Raw genomic sequence first — 16,201 nt, forward strand, 5'->3', positions numbered from 1 at the left:
CTGAAACACACACCAGGACTCGGGGAACTATAGCAAAAAGAGAGATTATAATTTATTCCCAGATTTTTTGTTTCTTTTGCCCTCATTTGCATCTTGTTTCACAAGGTAAATTGAAAATAAAAAATAAAAACCGACCGCCATACCATGAAAATGTAAAAAAATAATACAAATAATATGTGTTGTATATATAATTATATCATTATCAACAAACGGACAACATTAATCATAATAACAATACTATCATCATAAACAGAAACACTAAAATTGCTGGTCTCATGCATATCGAACGCCCCTCGGATACAAAAGAGGGAGGATTTACTAAAAAGAGAACCAAAAGCTCCACCGGTCCAGAAGAAGCGCCTAGCTACATGCAACGACAGAAAAGAGACTCATGTACACATTCCTTCTGGCATCAAGTATTTTACAACATACTGTACTTCACAATCCTCCTCCCCTCCCAGCTAATATACTGTACAGAGCACGATACAAAACAAGGTTAATACAGGGAAACGTTGGGGACGATGTGCAACATTTTCACACCTTCTTCTTTTGTTAGTCCTTCAAAATGTTCCCATCCAGGTTCAGTTTGATAAGTTCCGTCTTTGTTTTCAGTGCTTTTCTTTTTCTTTTCGTTTTTCTTGATTCAGTCTGTTCTTGCACAGATTCACGTGTTTTGTTTCTACTTCTTGCCCGAGCCGCTCTGCGTCGTGTCCCCTCCCTCACAGGGTCTTGTCACTCTCTTTCTTCAGGTGACTGAAAGATAAAAGAAAAAAAAACAAAAAAAACCAAGAAGAAATGAGCTCAAGTTTACATTAATGGAAAGATCAGCATCATTACATGTGGTTCACTGATGCACCTTTACAGATTGTAAGGTTTTTGGTAGCATCCTCCAGACACATGGCAAGCATTTCTAAGATGCAGCATGATCTCACACGGAAAAAGTAGAAAAATCCAACCTTTCGTTTGAGTACTTTTATTTGTTTTTTTTAAAGAAGACGCTGTGGTTAACTCTTGGCAGCCCTAAAGGTGCATTTCCACTGAAAGATACTTTTCTAGTTCCCCTGCAGAAACCAGAACCAAATCAATGTAGCGGAGCAGAGGCATCCCAGGAAACGGAAAGGTGAAGCTTTGTGATGACCTTTGGTTTTGGCCATCTTCCTGTTCTGCAATTTTGTTTACCAACAAATTACTTAAACCGACAGCAGCTTTTTGGCCGATTCCGTTTTTTTTGTCTGAAATGTTGCTAAATAAAGCAAGAAAGTGGCTGAGTTGGTAAAAGTGGGATGATGATTGTTAAATGCAGACGTGACTTGTCAGTCAAACTTTGATCACAGCAGAGCAGAAGAAGACAGAGGCTGATTTTTAGTCATTGGCTAAGGTAGAGAAGATCTACCAGTCTCCCAAAAAAAAAGGACATCTGATCCGATTTTCCCTAATTTAAGCCTCAGTTTTTACAGTTTGCTTTCAAATACATAAATCAAATCTGTCAACCTGAGTGGAAATATTCAATTCAAGAGAGAATTCAACAGAGAGAAACACTTGAATCAAAAGATTGGCTTTATTTACTGGAGAAAGTCAGATTATTCCAACCTTCTTATTAGTTAAAAGTGATTTTAATTCAGTTTCAGTATTTATATACAATGACATAAATTGTGTTTTTTACTACAGGTTGTAATCTTTCATCCTTTCCTCTCATACACAGAGTAAAGATCAACAAATGTCAATCTACTCTGTCGCTTTTGTGCTAAACACAAGAAATATTCAGTTAGAAAAATACTCCAGAAAAACCCCCTAAAATATGCATCTAGTCTGCCTTGGAGTAAAAGTCACTGAATCTCTTGTTCTGTTTTTCTTTGTTTTACATTTTAAATTTATTAGAGATAAAACTGCACAACAACCTGATCGAGTCCCTGACAGAAAATAAGTGAAAAAGCAAATAGAAAATCTTTTATTTTAAAAGTTTATAACAACGTCTGGCTGCCTGGAAGCAAAATCTAAACAAATTATTGGTGGTTTAAAACTTTCAGTCCGGGATTTAGGACAGGCTTAATCTGAAGCTTTCCACATTTGAGATCAAAACCCGGGCTTTATAATTGAAGCTTATACCCGAATTATTAACATAATTTAGAATTGAGATTTTTCCGTAGGCCTTGATTAAATCAAAAAAAGTCACTGCATAGCAGAACCAAAAGCAAACAGGATACTCATTGACGTTAAAACACTCTGCATCAGTTTTGCTTCTCTAAAGTAAAATCAATACTTTTGTATGGCAGTAGGCCCAACAGTGTGTTTGGGTGATTATGTTGAAGCAAAACCTGTTTTATAAGATTCAGGAGGCAAGAAGAAGAGAGCAATCATCATCAGAAACCGTTCTTTAAAGTGTCTTTGTGGAGAACAACTTCAAGGCAGGTCGACATTTTCAAAAGTTGCAGCTGATCAGCCTTGCAAAAGCATTTTTATCTTATTTTTTGTCACATTGCAGCCTCTAACTTTAATGTATTTTACTGGGATTTATGTGATTAGAGCATAATTCTGAAGTGGAGGTAAAATAAAGCAACAAAAGTGTGGGGTGGATTTAAATGTTTCCCTCTAAACTAAAATACGCCTAAATAAAATTCAGTGCAACAGATTTTCTTCAGAGGTTTCCTTTAAATTGGGGCCATAAAGTTTGTTGAAAATATAAATTTTTTAAAAAAATCTGGAAAGCAGTTTTGAAAATCTTTTTCAGTTTCAACTTTTTCAAGTTTTATTTTTTATTTTCCTTCTTTTGAACAACATTTACGGTCCTAGTTTAGCTCCATAGAAAACATTGCTTTAAACATTTTACAGTTTAAAGCTAACTTAAAGACAACATCTCAAACTGGAAAAAAAGGTTTTCCAGTTAAAATGACAGCCCAGCATACATGTAATTAAACAGCAAATAAGCCACAATTTTACAAAAACGTTTCTTGTAATTAAATAGAGCATATTTAGTTTTGGGTAAATATGTTCTACCCAAAACTTCTCACCTGGTAAAGTTTTAGTTTTTGTCAAATTCTGTAAAAAAATATACAAAACCATCTCCCACCAAGCAACTCTTTTTTTTATCCAATTATTAATCAGTTAATCCAAACGATTACTCCAATACTGTACTGATGCGAAGTGTAGCAGAAAGGGTTGAGGTAACGTATTTCAGATATGAGTAAAACAATAGAAACTAACATAAGCAACAACACAAATAAACCAAAAACAAAGTAAAATAACCATGAAAATAATGCAACATAAAACAAAACAGAATGTCAACATAGCATGTCCAAAAGAGGAAGAAGCTTATTTACTACTTCTTGTCATTAAAAAACAAAACTATGAATTACCAGCTGATTTTTACTAAAGATTATCAAGCTTTCACTAAAGGAATACTGTGTTATTGCATTTTAGGCGACAAAATGATTATTTTTTTTATTTAAAAGGTGAATTTCAGTTGTTTCTTTGCATCTTTTAATGTAATGTATTGTATAAAAAAGGCTTAAGTGGTTAACTGAAACATTTGCAAAAAGCTTATTATTATAATTTTTTTTCCAGTTGATCGTAGGAATAATCGATTGCAGTTTAGACAGAACGGACAGACGGCTTTAGCACCTGTAATACTCGTCCTGTGTGAGGGAGTGGTGGTGATGGTGGTGGATCCACTGCTGTTCCAGGGCCAGTCTCTGGATCTGCAGCTCCGCGCTCTGGGCCTGCTGCATGGCCTGGAGCTGATGGGCCGCTGACATGGGACCAGTGAGGGAGGAAGGCTGGGGCAAGTCACGGAAAGGAGCACCTGTCCCCACAGCAAGAGTTGGAAAAAAGAGGGTCAGAGGTCACCGTCGAGAGTAAAGCGGCATGACCGTAATGGCTTTTAGCACTGTGTTGTTGTTAGAGAAGAAAACTGAACGAGTACATGGACGAGGAGCCTTCTCCTCACCGAACAGCTGTTGGCGAAGCACCTCGCTGTCAGTGAGGGGGTGAGCCAGGATGGGCGTGCCGAGCGCTGCTCCTGGGTAAGGAAGGCGAGCCAAAGGAGACCCCGACGCCAACGGGTCCATCAGGGGGTGAACCCCGCCCGCCGCTGGATGCCAGTGATGTAATAGGAAATACAGGACACATTTAAAGTGAGTCAAAGCAGGATCTTCAGAAGACGTTTCACAGACAGGAGCTTTTATTAGGTCAGACCAAAAGACAGTCGGGGAATATTGCTGAACATGATTCAAATATTTAATCCCACGACTTTTATTTGGTTTTATTCCAGACAACTAAATGTAGAAAACATTCAAACAAGCGAGAGGAGAATAAGCGCTAGTCCAAATCTGGCCTAATATGTAGAGAAACTGATGCATTTTTATACGTTTTGGCTTTTCATTCACACAAAAACTCTGTCTGATATCACTAAAAATGATTATTGATGAAAACTCTAAACAAAGTGGCGATTTGAGAAAACTCTGTGTTCATGTTTACGTGTGTAGACGTCATTACAATCTATGACATGATTCCCAATTGACATTGTCTTAGTTTCTTATTAACTATATTCTAATACACTATCTAAAGTACTTCAACCCATATACCTGGCTTTATAAATGAATCTCCTTACAGGAAGTTATGGTTGCTTTGAAGCATCCTGATTGGCTGGCGGGTTGTAGCTTTGCGTTATACTTCTGGGTTTGGTGTGTTTAAAAACGACGCTCAGTGGCGGATCTGTGCGGGTTCATATGGATGAAAACTTTTCTAAAACTTATCCCCTATATACGGTATTATTTTTTAAAACGACATGGAGTATGTGTGTACTCTGACTAAAAGAAACAACTTTTAAACGGATTCAGCCATCTAAAGAAAGAAAGATCATTTCAGAAAAACACTAACCACATCAAATTACTCCATGGTCAGTGTACAGCAATCTTGCTAAATAAAGATCCATGTTTGAAACAATCCTGTATTGTTTGTTTCTTATAGGTTGTTTATGTGAAATTAAGAAATGTAATGATCAATACTGATCAGAAAAATACTGGAACCTTCAGAAATAATATTTTTTAAAATATTTTTAAAATATTTAATACTGAGATAAAAAAAATAATTTTTGTTAAATTGTCTGTTTTATTTCCACTGAATTAAGACTCTTTTGCATCTATGAATCCAAAAATGACACCCATTTTTCTCAATCAGGTTCGGTTTTTATAAAAATTACATTCTTGTGACATTATCATCCAAGAAAGGTCTTAGGAGAAAAAAAAGTTTCCTGACAAACTTGGATTTCTGTAAATTGTACAATAAACACTAGTAAAGGTAAGGACATGTAACTTGAACATTATGTCTTCATTGTGTGAAATCCTCCATCTCTTTTCTGTCCTGATGGACTCACTCCTCCTGCTCGTCACTCATTGATCCCAGACTCTCAGCAAACCGATCCATATGTGAGAACAAGTCGTGCATTTTGATGCTCATGTTGCTCCATAGTTCAGAAAGTTGACCAGATTGAGCAAAACCAATGGGACTTTTGGATTCAGCACATCAAAATGACCCTAAAACAGCTGAAAAACCACAGACAGTTTTTTGGCTGCTGTGTAATCACTTACAATCTTTGTAAGTGAGAACAAAGTTTGACTCTTTGAGTTTGGGACTTTTGTTGCATTTTGAGTTTGCTGTCAACAGCATCCTCTGTTAATTACTAACTAAGCAGCTGTTTTGAAGTAGTGTTTTGTGTCTAACGTTGCTCATAGTGACAGATCTGAGGTTTGTGGTGTGAGCTGACTCGGACTCGGACAGCAACGGTAATAGCAGTTGGTACCTGTGTCTTGCTGGTGCAGGTGAAGATGTGAGTGGATGTGTGAATGCTGGTGATGATGAGGCGTCACATTCAACATCTGAAGACGCCCCAGGTTCTCTCCTCCACCTCCTCCCCCTGTTCCGCCTCCATTCCCCCCTCCTGCTCCTCCGCCTCCCCCACTTCCTCCCCTTTCTCGCTCCCTCTCTCTTTCTCGCTCTCTGTCCCCAAAGGCCGGCAAAGCTGCTCTGTCCCGCTCCCTCTCCCGTTCCCTCGCTCCGCTCCTGTCACGCTCGTACGAGGCAGGGGAGCGCGTGGGAGTCGGATAAGTCTCGGGCGGAGCAGCTGGGGCAGGAGGCGGAGGCACATGAGAGGACAGGGAGTTAGGGAAAGAAGAGTGGGGCACTGGGTGATGAAGTGAGGAAGAGTTGGAGGTAGGTGGAGCAGGTTGAGGAGGAGCGGATGAAGGTGCAGAAGGTGGTGCCGGGGCAGAGGGGGCGGCCAGTGGGGCAGATGAAGGGTGAGAGGGGAGGGAAGGTGGAAGGAGGGATGAAGGAGGCGGATTAGGCAGTGACTGTGGAGCAGGAGGTTGTGGAGGTCGGGTTACTTGTGCCAGGGTTGGGTTTTGAAGGTGTGGAGGTCCAGGTGGAGCTGGAGGAGGAGGAGTGCCGTAGAGTGATACTTCATTAGCTGCTGCCCCTCCTGCAAGCAGCAGGGAGTGAGCATGTGCATGGGCGTTGCTGTGGGCATGCGCATGCGAATGAGCAAGCGCAATAGCTGCAGGGTCAGGTATAGATCCCGCAGGATAAACCCGCTCATCACTCTTAAACTCAAATCCAGGCTTTAGCCGATCTCGATGAGCTGCCATTGCGTGAGGGAAACCCATGCCTCCCAAACCTGCACCGCCAATTCCTCCTGGTACGGGCCCCCCGGCCATCCCAGGGTGCCCTGGCACACCTGGACCACCTTCAAGGCTGCCACCGTACAAAAAGCCCAAGATGGCTGCCGCTGTTGCTGCATCGGTGGGTAGGTGGTGTGGGTGGCTCAAAGCATGGTTTTGTAATTGAGGGAGGAAGAATGAGGGGTGGACATGGGAGTGACCATGGTGAACTTGAGGGTGGTGTGCCTGAGCACGACTCGCTGCACCAAGAGGAGACATAGCATGTGGGCGAGCGTATTCGCTCAGGGTTCTCAGGGCTGGTGTGTCAGGTCCTAAATATGGACCTCCTAACCCAATCCCCAGGGCCCCCTGAGGCCCACCAACCACTGCCGATGCCCCACCCATGGTGGGTAAGAGGAGGGAGTGGGGAATAGCGTGGGACAGAGAGGGGTGGAGATGATGTGTCGGTGGAAGATGAGCGTGTGGATGTGAGGGGTGATGCTGGGGGTGAACGGGAGGGTGGGCGACTACGTTGGCGGAGGAAGAGGCGGAGGAAGAGGAAGGGTCAAGAATGATGGAGGACGAGGGGGGGAAGAAGAGCGAGGAACCCTGGCGTCCCCCTCCGGCAGCACTAACATCCTTCTGGTGCTGAAAGAGAAAACAGACAGACAGTAAATCATGTGTATATGACCTACGTTCCTCCCTTCCTTTCAACAGATTAATTTAATCTACATCAAATCCATAAAACCTGACACTGGACATAATTATCACGCTGAAATGTGCACACCTGAAGATGCCGATCCAATTCTCTCTCACGCTCTCGTTCCCGTTCCCTTTCTTTCTCTCTCAGGTCTCTGGCCCTCTGCTCAACTTCCCTGCGAGCTCTTTCAATCATCTCGTTCCTCTTTTTCCACAGTTTGGAGCCATCCAATGGGACAAAGAGGACATCGCTGCGGGCACAAGAGTTGCCACTGCCTCTGTCAAGGACCTTGTGAAACCTAGAATCATTGGACATAGTGTTTACAACTATTAGGAGTCAGTCTGATGTTAAGAATTAAAAGCACTTTGCAATACGTCTCTTGAACTTTTTCACATAACAACCACAAACTTCAGTGAACTTTTTTTGGATTTTATGTGTGAATATGTGTAAAGCAGAGCAGTTTGTCACAAGGAGACACAAGTCCAATATCTAAATGACAATAGCAGTTAAAAGTATTGAAATGTGACTCAGTCTGTTTTGAAAAAAGAAAGAGAAGCATCTTCATGAGCAAAAAGATAGTAGATACACACACCAAAGGACTAAATACAGGAAAAGGTATTAACTCAAGCACGGCTGAATATATTAGCATGTCCTCAGATTTTTATTTCTAAAATACTCTAAAGATAATTACCAATTTTACATTCATTACAAAATTATACTGTATTTTATGTTTGTATATCACATAAAATCCAAAGAAATACATACAAGTTTGTGAGTATAGCGTGCTCAAGTCCAGTCCTCGAAAGCTACTGTCCTGCAACTTTTAGAGGCATTCTTATTCCACCAGACTGGGAACAAATGGCTGAGCTCCCTCACCAGCAGTCATTCAGCTCTGACTAGGCCTGGTAAGGAACCATTCATTTGATTCAGGTGTGTTGGAGAAGGGATGCATCGGAAAGTTGCAGAGTAGTAGCTCTTGAGGACTGGACTTGGGCACCCCGGGCCTAGTGTGATAAAATGTTAAATGTGAAAAATCTCAGCGGTATTAATACTTTTGCAAGGCTCTTTATTCCAGTATGATTTTACCGTGCTGATTGGCTGGCGTGAATAGGAATATCCACATGTTTTGGTTCAGGTGAGGGACTTCTTAACACTGGGGGAGGGCTTTCAGTTTCTTCCCGGTCCTCTGGTGGTTCCTCCTTGATGACGGCTGTTGGAGGTAGACCTGAGTCTGAAGGTCCCTCCACACCAGGAAGTGATGAGGTCAAGGCAGGTGTTGAGACGTTGCTGTTGTTGTTGGTGGAGTTACTGAGAGGTGGTGGTGCCTTCGAGACATTCTGAGGTGAGGGTGCCTGTGAGTTTGTGTGGCTGCTACTGCTGACTGCGCTACTGTTGCTACTGCTGTTTGCCATGGTGCTGCCATTGCTTCCGTTGGAGTGATAGGTGCCACTGAACTGAGGATGATTGTTCAAAGTCCCATGGAAAGACGAAGGGCGGCATCCAGGTGAACAGCTGGATGACACACCTGGAACGGGAAGTTGTGAGGTGGGTGCAGAGGAAGAACTAGAGGGAAAGGATGAGAAGGCTCCCATCTGATTGGTAGATGGGCTAGGTAAGGGAGACAGAGGTATTGGAGGAGTTTGAGCAGAGGACTGATAGTGTGGAGGACGTGTACTAGGTCCCATAGTTGATTGGGGTGCCTGGGAATGGGAGCTTTGAGGGGGGTGTACAGGTGGCTGAGGAGGCGGATGTGGGTATTGTCCGTGAAGGCTGGAAGAGGAGGAAGGAGAGAGTGCAGGAGGCTGATTAGGGCCTCCACGGCTTTGGTAGAGAGCAGACTCTCGCAGGTTTGAATCCCTCTCTCTGTCTTTGGGCCCAGGCTGGAAGTGGGGGTGAGGTGGGTGGGCATGTTGCGTTCCTCCTGTCCCTGGGTACTCTCGTCCCAGGTTTGGAGTCACTCCAGGGGAGCTTAGGTACTCTCGATTTGTGCCAGCAGAAGGAGGTGCCCCAGCTGGAAAGTCTTTTCCTCCATTTGGAGGATAGTCTCTGTGGAAGTGATCTGCTCCTGTTGAAGGCATTTGTGTCTGGTCCATGGGTGGAGGGAAATCCCTGTTGGATGAATTTGGGGGATGAGAATGGGGATGCTGGGGAAGAGAGGAATGAGAAGGGTGATTGAGGTTGTTTTGGGGTGACGCAGGTGGGTCACGGTTCAGCATGGGGGCGACTGGTAGACCACTGGTTGAACTTGGGGGGTTCCCCTGTGGTATGGAGTTGTTATTAGGGTTGCTGTTGCTCACAACCTCTCTTGTCTGGCTCCCAAACTCACTCCATCTGTTGCCATCTTTGTCTCTTGGGTGCCCCCCTGCAGGTCCTGTGGGCCCAAAGTCTCTATTCTGATTTTGATTTGGCAGATTAAACTCCCTTCCTCCTTCCCGCTCCCTTTCGCGCTCCCTGTCCCTGAATGCTGAACCAAAGTCTCTTCGATCTGGACCTAAGTTGGGTCCATCTCTTCCTGAGCCTTGGTACTCCCTGTTCTGCCCTACGGGCATCCCCCCAAATTCCCTAGCTGGAATGTTGTTGGGGACACTCATTGCACCACAGCTATTATTACTACTCCCCCCTCCATTACTGTTGCTGCTGTTGCCAACTGGAGTAGAAAACTCTCTCGTGATCTCTCTCCCACCACACTCTCCTCTTACTCCCCGCTCTCTCTCTCCTGTGGGGCCCCTCTCTCTGTCCCCCCCCCCTCCAGCGTACCTGGGAAGATACTCTCTGTGAGGATGGGGGTGAGGATGGGGAAGGTAAGAGGGGTGACGAGAGGATGGCGGGTTGTAGACGGAGGGAAGTTGCTGCTGCTGCACAGGGGGCTGGTGCTGTGGGTGGTGGCTGCCAGGATAGCGGGAGTAGCCCCAGCTCCCCTGGCAACCAGTTGTTGCCCCGCCCTGCCAACTGGAGCTGTAGTGGTGAGGATGGCTAGAGGGCTGGGTCTGAGACTGGGACTGGGACAGGGGCTGTGGGCCGCACTGTGGCAGCAGAGAAGGAGGCGTGGACTGAGCCTTGTCCATGAGTTTCTCTGTTTTTTCAGTTTTGTCTCTTTCTGTCTTAACCTCAGCCGGCAGGTTTTGTCCCCCAAGCTCCAAAGGCTTCAGGGCAGGTGGAGGAGGAAGCGGAGGGGGCAACGAATGGGGAATGTTGGGGCTGTTATGTGAAAATTCTCCTCCAGAGATCGTTGTTTTGTTTATGCACTGTGTGCTGGCTTTGGAAGTCATTCTGTTGGTTTCAACACCCGCTGGTGAGCCATACTCAACTTTACACATCAATTTGGAGTCCAGGGAGAAATACGATTTCCTCCCACTATTGCTGTCATTTGATGAATCTCCTCCTCGAATAGAAGGAGTTAGACTAGAGGAAGAGCAGGGAGTAGAAGGGGGCTTCAGAGATGAAGAATCTTCAATTGTCTCTATATCTCGTTTTTCTCCATCGCCACACGATTCTTCTCCTCTCCCCTCTCGTAACGTTCTCCTATCCTCCCCGGTCACCTTCCCTGCACCAACCTCTTTACCTTTCTCACGTTCTCCTTGCTTTGGTGAATCGGGTCCATCAGAATCAGAGTCCAGGCTACCCAAAGGGGAAGCGGAAAGACTCGGAGATGAAGATCGATTGTCCTGGTCTATATCCCGCCCGCTACTCAGGCTGCTACTGCTATTGGCCAGGCTCCCTACGGCTGAACTCCTACTGCCCTGGGATTGGCCATCTTCATTGTCACTCTCCCGAGAATGGCTTGCAGCTGAGGTTGGAGGTGGAACAGTGGAAGTTGTTGAGCTTTCAGTCAAGTGTGTTGATGTTGGAGGATTTGGGTTTGGTGCTGAATCCTAACAAAAGAAAATAAATTGTAACTTTAGAGTGAGGTAGAGTCAAAAATAGATTTTTGTCAAAGACAGCAAGGTGCAAGTTGCTTAATAAGGGATCTTTATATAAGAAGCTGACGACATGTAACACAAACCTGAACTTTCTGTCTCTTTGGAGGTGATACAAGTTCCTCCCCCTCACTCTCTGATGAATCATGTCCTTGTGATCTGCAACTGAAGCGATTTCCAGCCAGTTCCTCAGCACCACCTCTTTGCTAAAACAACACAAGACTTTTAATTTTGTTGTACTGAATCCATAATAGGCTCATATCTGTTTTTAGAACAAAGCCTGCAGCTGCATGCGTTTAAACATGAAGCATCAAAGGTTTCAACGTGCTGACAAAAAATTAGCTAAACAGTTCTTAACACTGCAAGGGTATGTCTGTAGCAACCATAGTGATGACTCACTCACTCACACACACCAAATTCAAAACAGGCAGTTTTTCTTTGTTTCATGACTTTTATCATTTGCATGCATGCATATTATTACAGGCAAGACAGTGAGAGGTAACGATGAGCACAAAGAGATGAGCTCTAACCGTCTGCCGGTCGGTGCGTTCAGGGCGAGTTGGACTGGTGTGTGGGCGCCTGCCCCTTCTCTCCTCACTTGCCCCCCTCCTTCGCCCACTGCGCATGGGCATCTGCAAAGTCCACCAAAAGCGGAAAACATGGTGGGGTGGTCCAAAGTGTTAAATGTTTATATGTTAGAGAAGAGAAAGAATGAGAACAAGAGATAATTGAAAGAAAAACAAGAGAGTAATTTGAAACAAAAGGGGTGGAGCGGCAGTTTAGGGTAGCAGTAGTAAAGGGAAAAATGAAGAAAAGAAGAAAGGGCAGAAACAACAACAAAAAGAAGGGGAGAATGACTAACCAGGCATTTTGTAAAATTATCTAATTTCTTACTAATTATGACATAGTAAGACAAACATTGAGAAATTAAGCAGGTATATACAATTCTACAAAAACAGAAAAGCTAGGCCTAGCACATACCGATTCTTTGTGCGTCCTTGTTTTCATTGTCTTTACTTTATAACGTCCATTTCACAACAGAAGCCATTCCAGGAACAGAACTGGTTCCAGTTGTTTACCAACTGCAAAAGCTACAAAAACCTGCAAAGAAGCAGAAGAGAAGAAGGCATGAGTCAACCTGAAGGGAATTCTGCTCAAGTACTCAATGTTTTTGTGAAAAAAATTTAAAAAAACACGATGAAAGGACACAGTGGTCATTGACGTCATTTTGCTGTCTGTACTCGCAGGGGAGTTTGTGAACTGGAGACATTTTTAAAGACATGCGAGACTATAAGAGCAGAAAAACAGCATTTAAATTCGCTGCATGCTCCACACTGTATCGGCACCACTGCTCTTCGCTGCACTCAAAACAATCTCCTCTCTGCTCTTAGGTTTCAGCACAGCAACGGAGAACAACAATCTCAAGAGGTTCATCCACTCCGACTGTCAGAATACACCGTTTGGTAGAGCGGCAGCACTGGAATACTGGCATTTTGGAATGTAGTCTGCAGGAGACATTCTGTGAATGAGAGCCACAACCCCCGTCCTTCTTCCACCTTCCCCAGAACAACCCACAGCTACTTGTGGTTAACCCACATGACCTGGTTATGGTCAGAAGAATCACAAGCTTATTTATTCAGCGACCCATTAGCGGAACAAACAATGTCAAGATGGTTTTTTCCATGTGGTTCTCCTCGACAGTGAACAGTAGGCACTCATCGGGTTGGTCTAATCCATTCATTCATGTGCCACTATGATGAAAAAAATGGCTCATGAATATTAAATGAGGTTAAAAATAGTGTGCAGGGTTGTAAGAGAAAAGAAAGAACAGCTAGAGTAGAACCAGAGTGTATGAACACTGTAGGTGAGTCATGTAGCAGCTTTATTACACATACATTAATTAAATAAAAGGCTCCTGCAGCAAGTGTGAAATCAGGAAAGTAACAATCACTGATTTTAATGAATATGCACTCACTGGTCTCTTTATTAGTCACACCTGTTCAATTGCTTACAAAAATAAATAGCAACTTAGCCAATCACATGTCAGCAACTCCATGTATTTATGCATCTAGATGTGCTAAGGAGGAAATGATAAAGTTCAAAGCACCGGCAACAATATTTAAGAGATTCTGAACAAATAGTTGTTTGTGTCAGGCGAGCTGGTCTGATTATTTCAGAAACTGTTGATCTGCAGAACTGTCACACATGACCGTGTTCCTGGTTTATGGAGAGTTGGGAGAGAAAATATCAAGCAAGCGGTAGTTATGGGGACAGAAACGCTTTGTTGAAGGCAGAATGGCTCATAGGGCCAGAAAGGCAACGATAGCTCAAGTTACCACTAGTTACAACCAAGGAAAGTCAAATACAAAACACTTTGACCCTCAAAGCAAATGACTACAACAGCAGAAGACAATTCCCGTCAGCTAAAAACCTGGAAATAACACTAAAGTTGAACAGGACGACCAAATCTCCACAGCATCTGCCATATTGATACCTTAGGGTCATAGACGACATGAAAGCATGAATCCCTTCAGTCTTGTTTCAATTGTTCAGGTTGGTTATAGTTTTTGTATCCCCATTGTTTCACTTATCTGAGACTGGTTTGGAGTCTCAGATAAAGAAATCCCGACATCCTTCTCCCCAGTGACACTATTGCTCATTCTGGGGGTCTCAATGTGTTGCTACACCAGTGTAATCAACTAGCAGGTTCTGCTCTGGGATGTCCTCTCAGTCAGATCTATCTAGTAAGCCTCCAGAGGAAGGCATCTCGATCAGATGCACAAACCCCCTCAAGTGGAGCCAACCTGAGTATCGCTAATGACAGTATCTGCTGGTTTATAAACATAGAGTGCCCATCTTATGATGGCTACTTCCAGTATGAAGGGCATTATGTCACAAAATCAGATCATCTCAAACTGCTTTCTTGACAATGACAATGACTAAATAAGCCTCTACAGTCACCAGATTTTAATAAAGAATAACTCTTTTCGCATATGGTGGACATGAAGATTTGCATCACAGATGAAAAGCAGATAAATCTGCAGCAGCTGCGTGATGCTATTACATCAATGTGGACCAAAAACTTGTAGTAATGTTTCTGATACATAGTTGAATCTATTCCACAATGAATTATGGTAGCTCTGAAGGCAAAAGGCAGGTCCAGCCTGGTTATACCTAAGTGTTGGACCAACATATTTTATCACTAAGTCTTGCCAACCTTTGGTGTAGGGGGATATGTTTTTGGCACACTTTGGGCCCCTTGATACAAATTAAGAATAGCTTAGATGTCAAAGCATGCCAACAAATCTGCAGCAACTGAATTAACTATCCTCTCAAAATGGACCAAAATATGTGTTCCTCAAATTATTCCTGTCTGTCTAATCATGTACTAGCCAAGGCGAAAGGCATAGTCCCTTAATTCACCTGCAGATAAATTGATTAATAACGCAGCAGCAGCAGCAGCAGCAGCAGCATCCAGTAGGGGGTCTAAACAATGCCTCTCAGTTACAGGTGGCATCCTTGCTGGCCTGCCAATGGTCCACCGGTCATCAAACACCAGCACTGTCACCACCAACTCGCAGCACATGCATCATCAACAAACTGGCCTCTTCTCTGTGTGTGTGTGTGTGGGTGTGTGTGTGTGTGTGATGCAAAGCAGCAGCATGCAGTGGCTCTGCTTACATCACCAACGATCGTGCACCGCAACGACTCTTTTCTTCCTGCAAAAATGTTCCTGATACACATGCAGAGGGGGGGACCGAGCATAGCTGCAGCCTAAATGCTACCAACAGCGGAGCCCCAGCCAGCCAGCCAGCTCCTCGGCGACGTGTTCAGCAGCACATACATGACTCCACAGTCTGTTTTCAAAGCGATGCACATGTTAAAAAAAAGGTGAATCGGAATGGCGATTTGCTTTGCCTTCCCTCAGACCCCCTTTTTTTTTTTTTTTTTTTTTTTTTACCTCGCAGGAATGTGGATGCACCGCGTCGTGCAGCATTTATTCGCCAGGACATAATTTTTTAGATATAGCAACGCAGATTGACTATTGTGATGATGAGGATGATGATGATGATTAGCGCACAAAGAGTAGGTACAAAAAATGGCATGGTGAGAACAAACGTGGCTCACAAACAGAGGAGTGTAAGAATCCATTTTCTGCTTCTTACCTATAATATCCAGCGATGCGTTCTCCCACTTTGCCTTTCCCTTTCTCCCCTTGTGTATGTGTGTGTGTGTGTGTGTTTTTTTTTTTTTTTTTTTTTTTTTGCTTTATGTTGCACGCCGACACGCACACCTCAGGGCCCAGGCGTCTGTCAGCAGAGCCTGGCGCTGGCTCATGTTGCAGCGGGATCCGATCATAACAATAACGCAGAAGAAATCTCCTGCTACTCCTTGCAGGGAGAAAAAAAAAAACAGGGGTGCCAACTGCAGACTGTACAAATTGATGCCTTTTCCCCACCCCCTTTCTATCCCCCCCCCCCCTTTTTTTTCCTATTTTGCACCCCCCATCTCTCTCTCTTCCCCCTCTTTCTTCAAGACGACTTGCACTTTTTTGTACCCCCTCTCCAGTCTTACAGTCAAAATATTTAGCGAGAGAGAGTGAGAGAGAGAGAGAGAGAGAGAGAGAGAGAGAGAGAGAGAGATGCACGTCGGGTGAGGGAAAGGGAGAGTGGTGAGGGCGTGATTTGCATAAGGAGAGAAGGGGGGAGACATGAGGAGGAGGAGAGAGGAGGAGGGAGGTAGAGAGGCGCAGAGAGAGGGCCAAAACTCTGAAGAGGGAGGGGATCAAGAGGGAGGGTCTCCTTAGACTAGTCCCTCCAGAGTCACCTTTAATACATGGAGAGCTTGAATAACTCGCCGCAGTAAACCTCAACGAGCAAAAACAACAACAACAAAACCATAAATGTCTGGTTTTAGTAGGTAAATGTGTG

At 44.0% G+C, this 16,201-nt stretch overlaps 1 protein-coding gene across 2 annotated transcripts; it reads right to left on the reverse strand.

Annotated features, from left to right (window-relative positions):
* Positions 1 to 632: 632 nt before the first annotated feature.
* atn1 (atrophin 1) lies at positions 633 to 15,728 on the reverse strand. Of its 2 annotated transcripts, none has more exons than XM_044116861.1 (10): positions 15,437 to 15,728; positions 12,252 to 12,371; positions 11,801 to 11,902; positions 11,357 to 11,476; positions 8,440 to 11,225; positions 7,441 to 7,651; positions 5,798 to 7,301; positions 3,944 to 4,087; positions 3,619 to 3,799; positions 633 to 753 (listed from the first exon to the last, which is right to left on the reverse strand). In XM_044116861.1, exons 2-10 carry the CDS (start codon positions 12,276 to 12,278, stop codon positions 720 to 722), a joined length of 5,109 nt encoding a protein of 1,702 aa, XP_043972796.1. In that variant the 5' UTR covers positions 12,279 to 12,371; positions 15,437 to 15,728; the 3' UTR covers positions 633 to 719. The 2 variants fall into 2 exon arrangements, with proteins under 2 accessions (XP_043972796.1, XP_043972795.1); XM_044116860.1 differs by having other exon boundaries at positions 3,920 to 4,087.
* Between the last annotated feature and the right edge of the window lie 473 nt (positions 15,729 to 16,201).

The sequence above is a fragment of the Gambusia affinis genome, linkage group LG05 (genome assembly GCF_019740435.1).
Source record: "Gambusia affinis linkage group LG05, SWU_Gaff_1.0, whole genome shotgun sequence".
In the NCBI taxonomy this organism is placed as follows: Eukaryota; Metazoa; Chordata; class Actinopteri; order Cyprinodontiformes; family Poeciliidae; genus Gambusia; species Gambusia affinis.

What these genes read in the sequence shown, in the direction of transcription:
- atn1 (XM_044116860.1), bottom strand. Translation starts at nt 12,278, where the DNA reads ATGAAAACAAGGACGCACAAAGAATCG. An exon ending in CAAGGACGCACAAAGAATCG is followed by an intron (nt 11,903 to 12,251) that starts GTATGTGCTAGG and finishes TGGACTTTGCAG; the next exon opens with ATGCCCATGCGCAGTGGGCG. An exon ending in AACGCACCGACCGGCAGACG is followed by an intron (nt 11,477 to 11,800) that starts GTTAGAGCTCAT and finishes GTGTTGTTTTAG; the next exon opens with CAAAGAGGTGGTGCTGAGGA.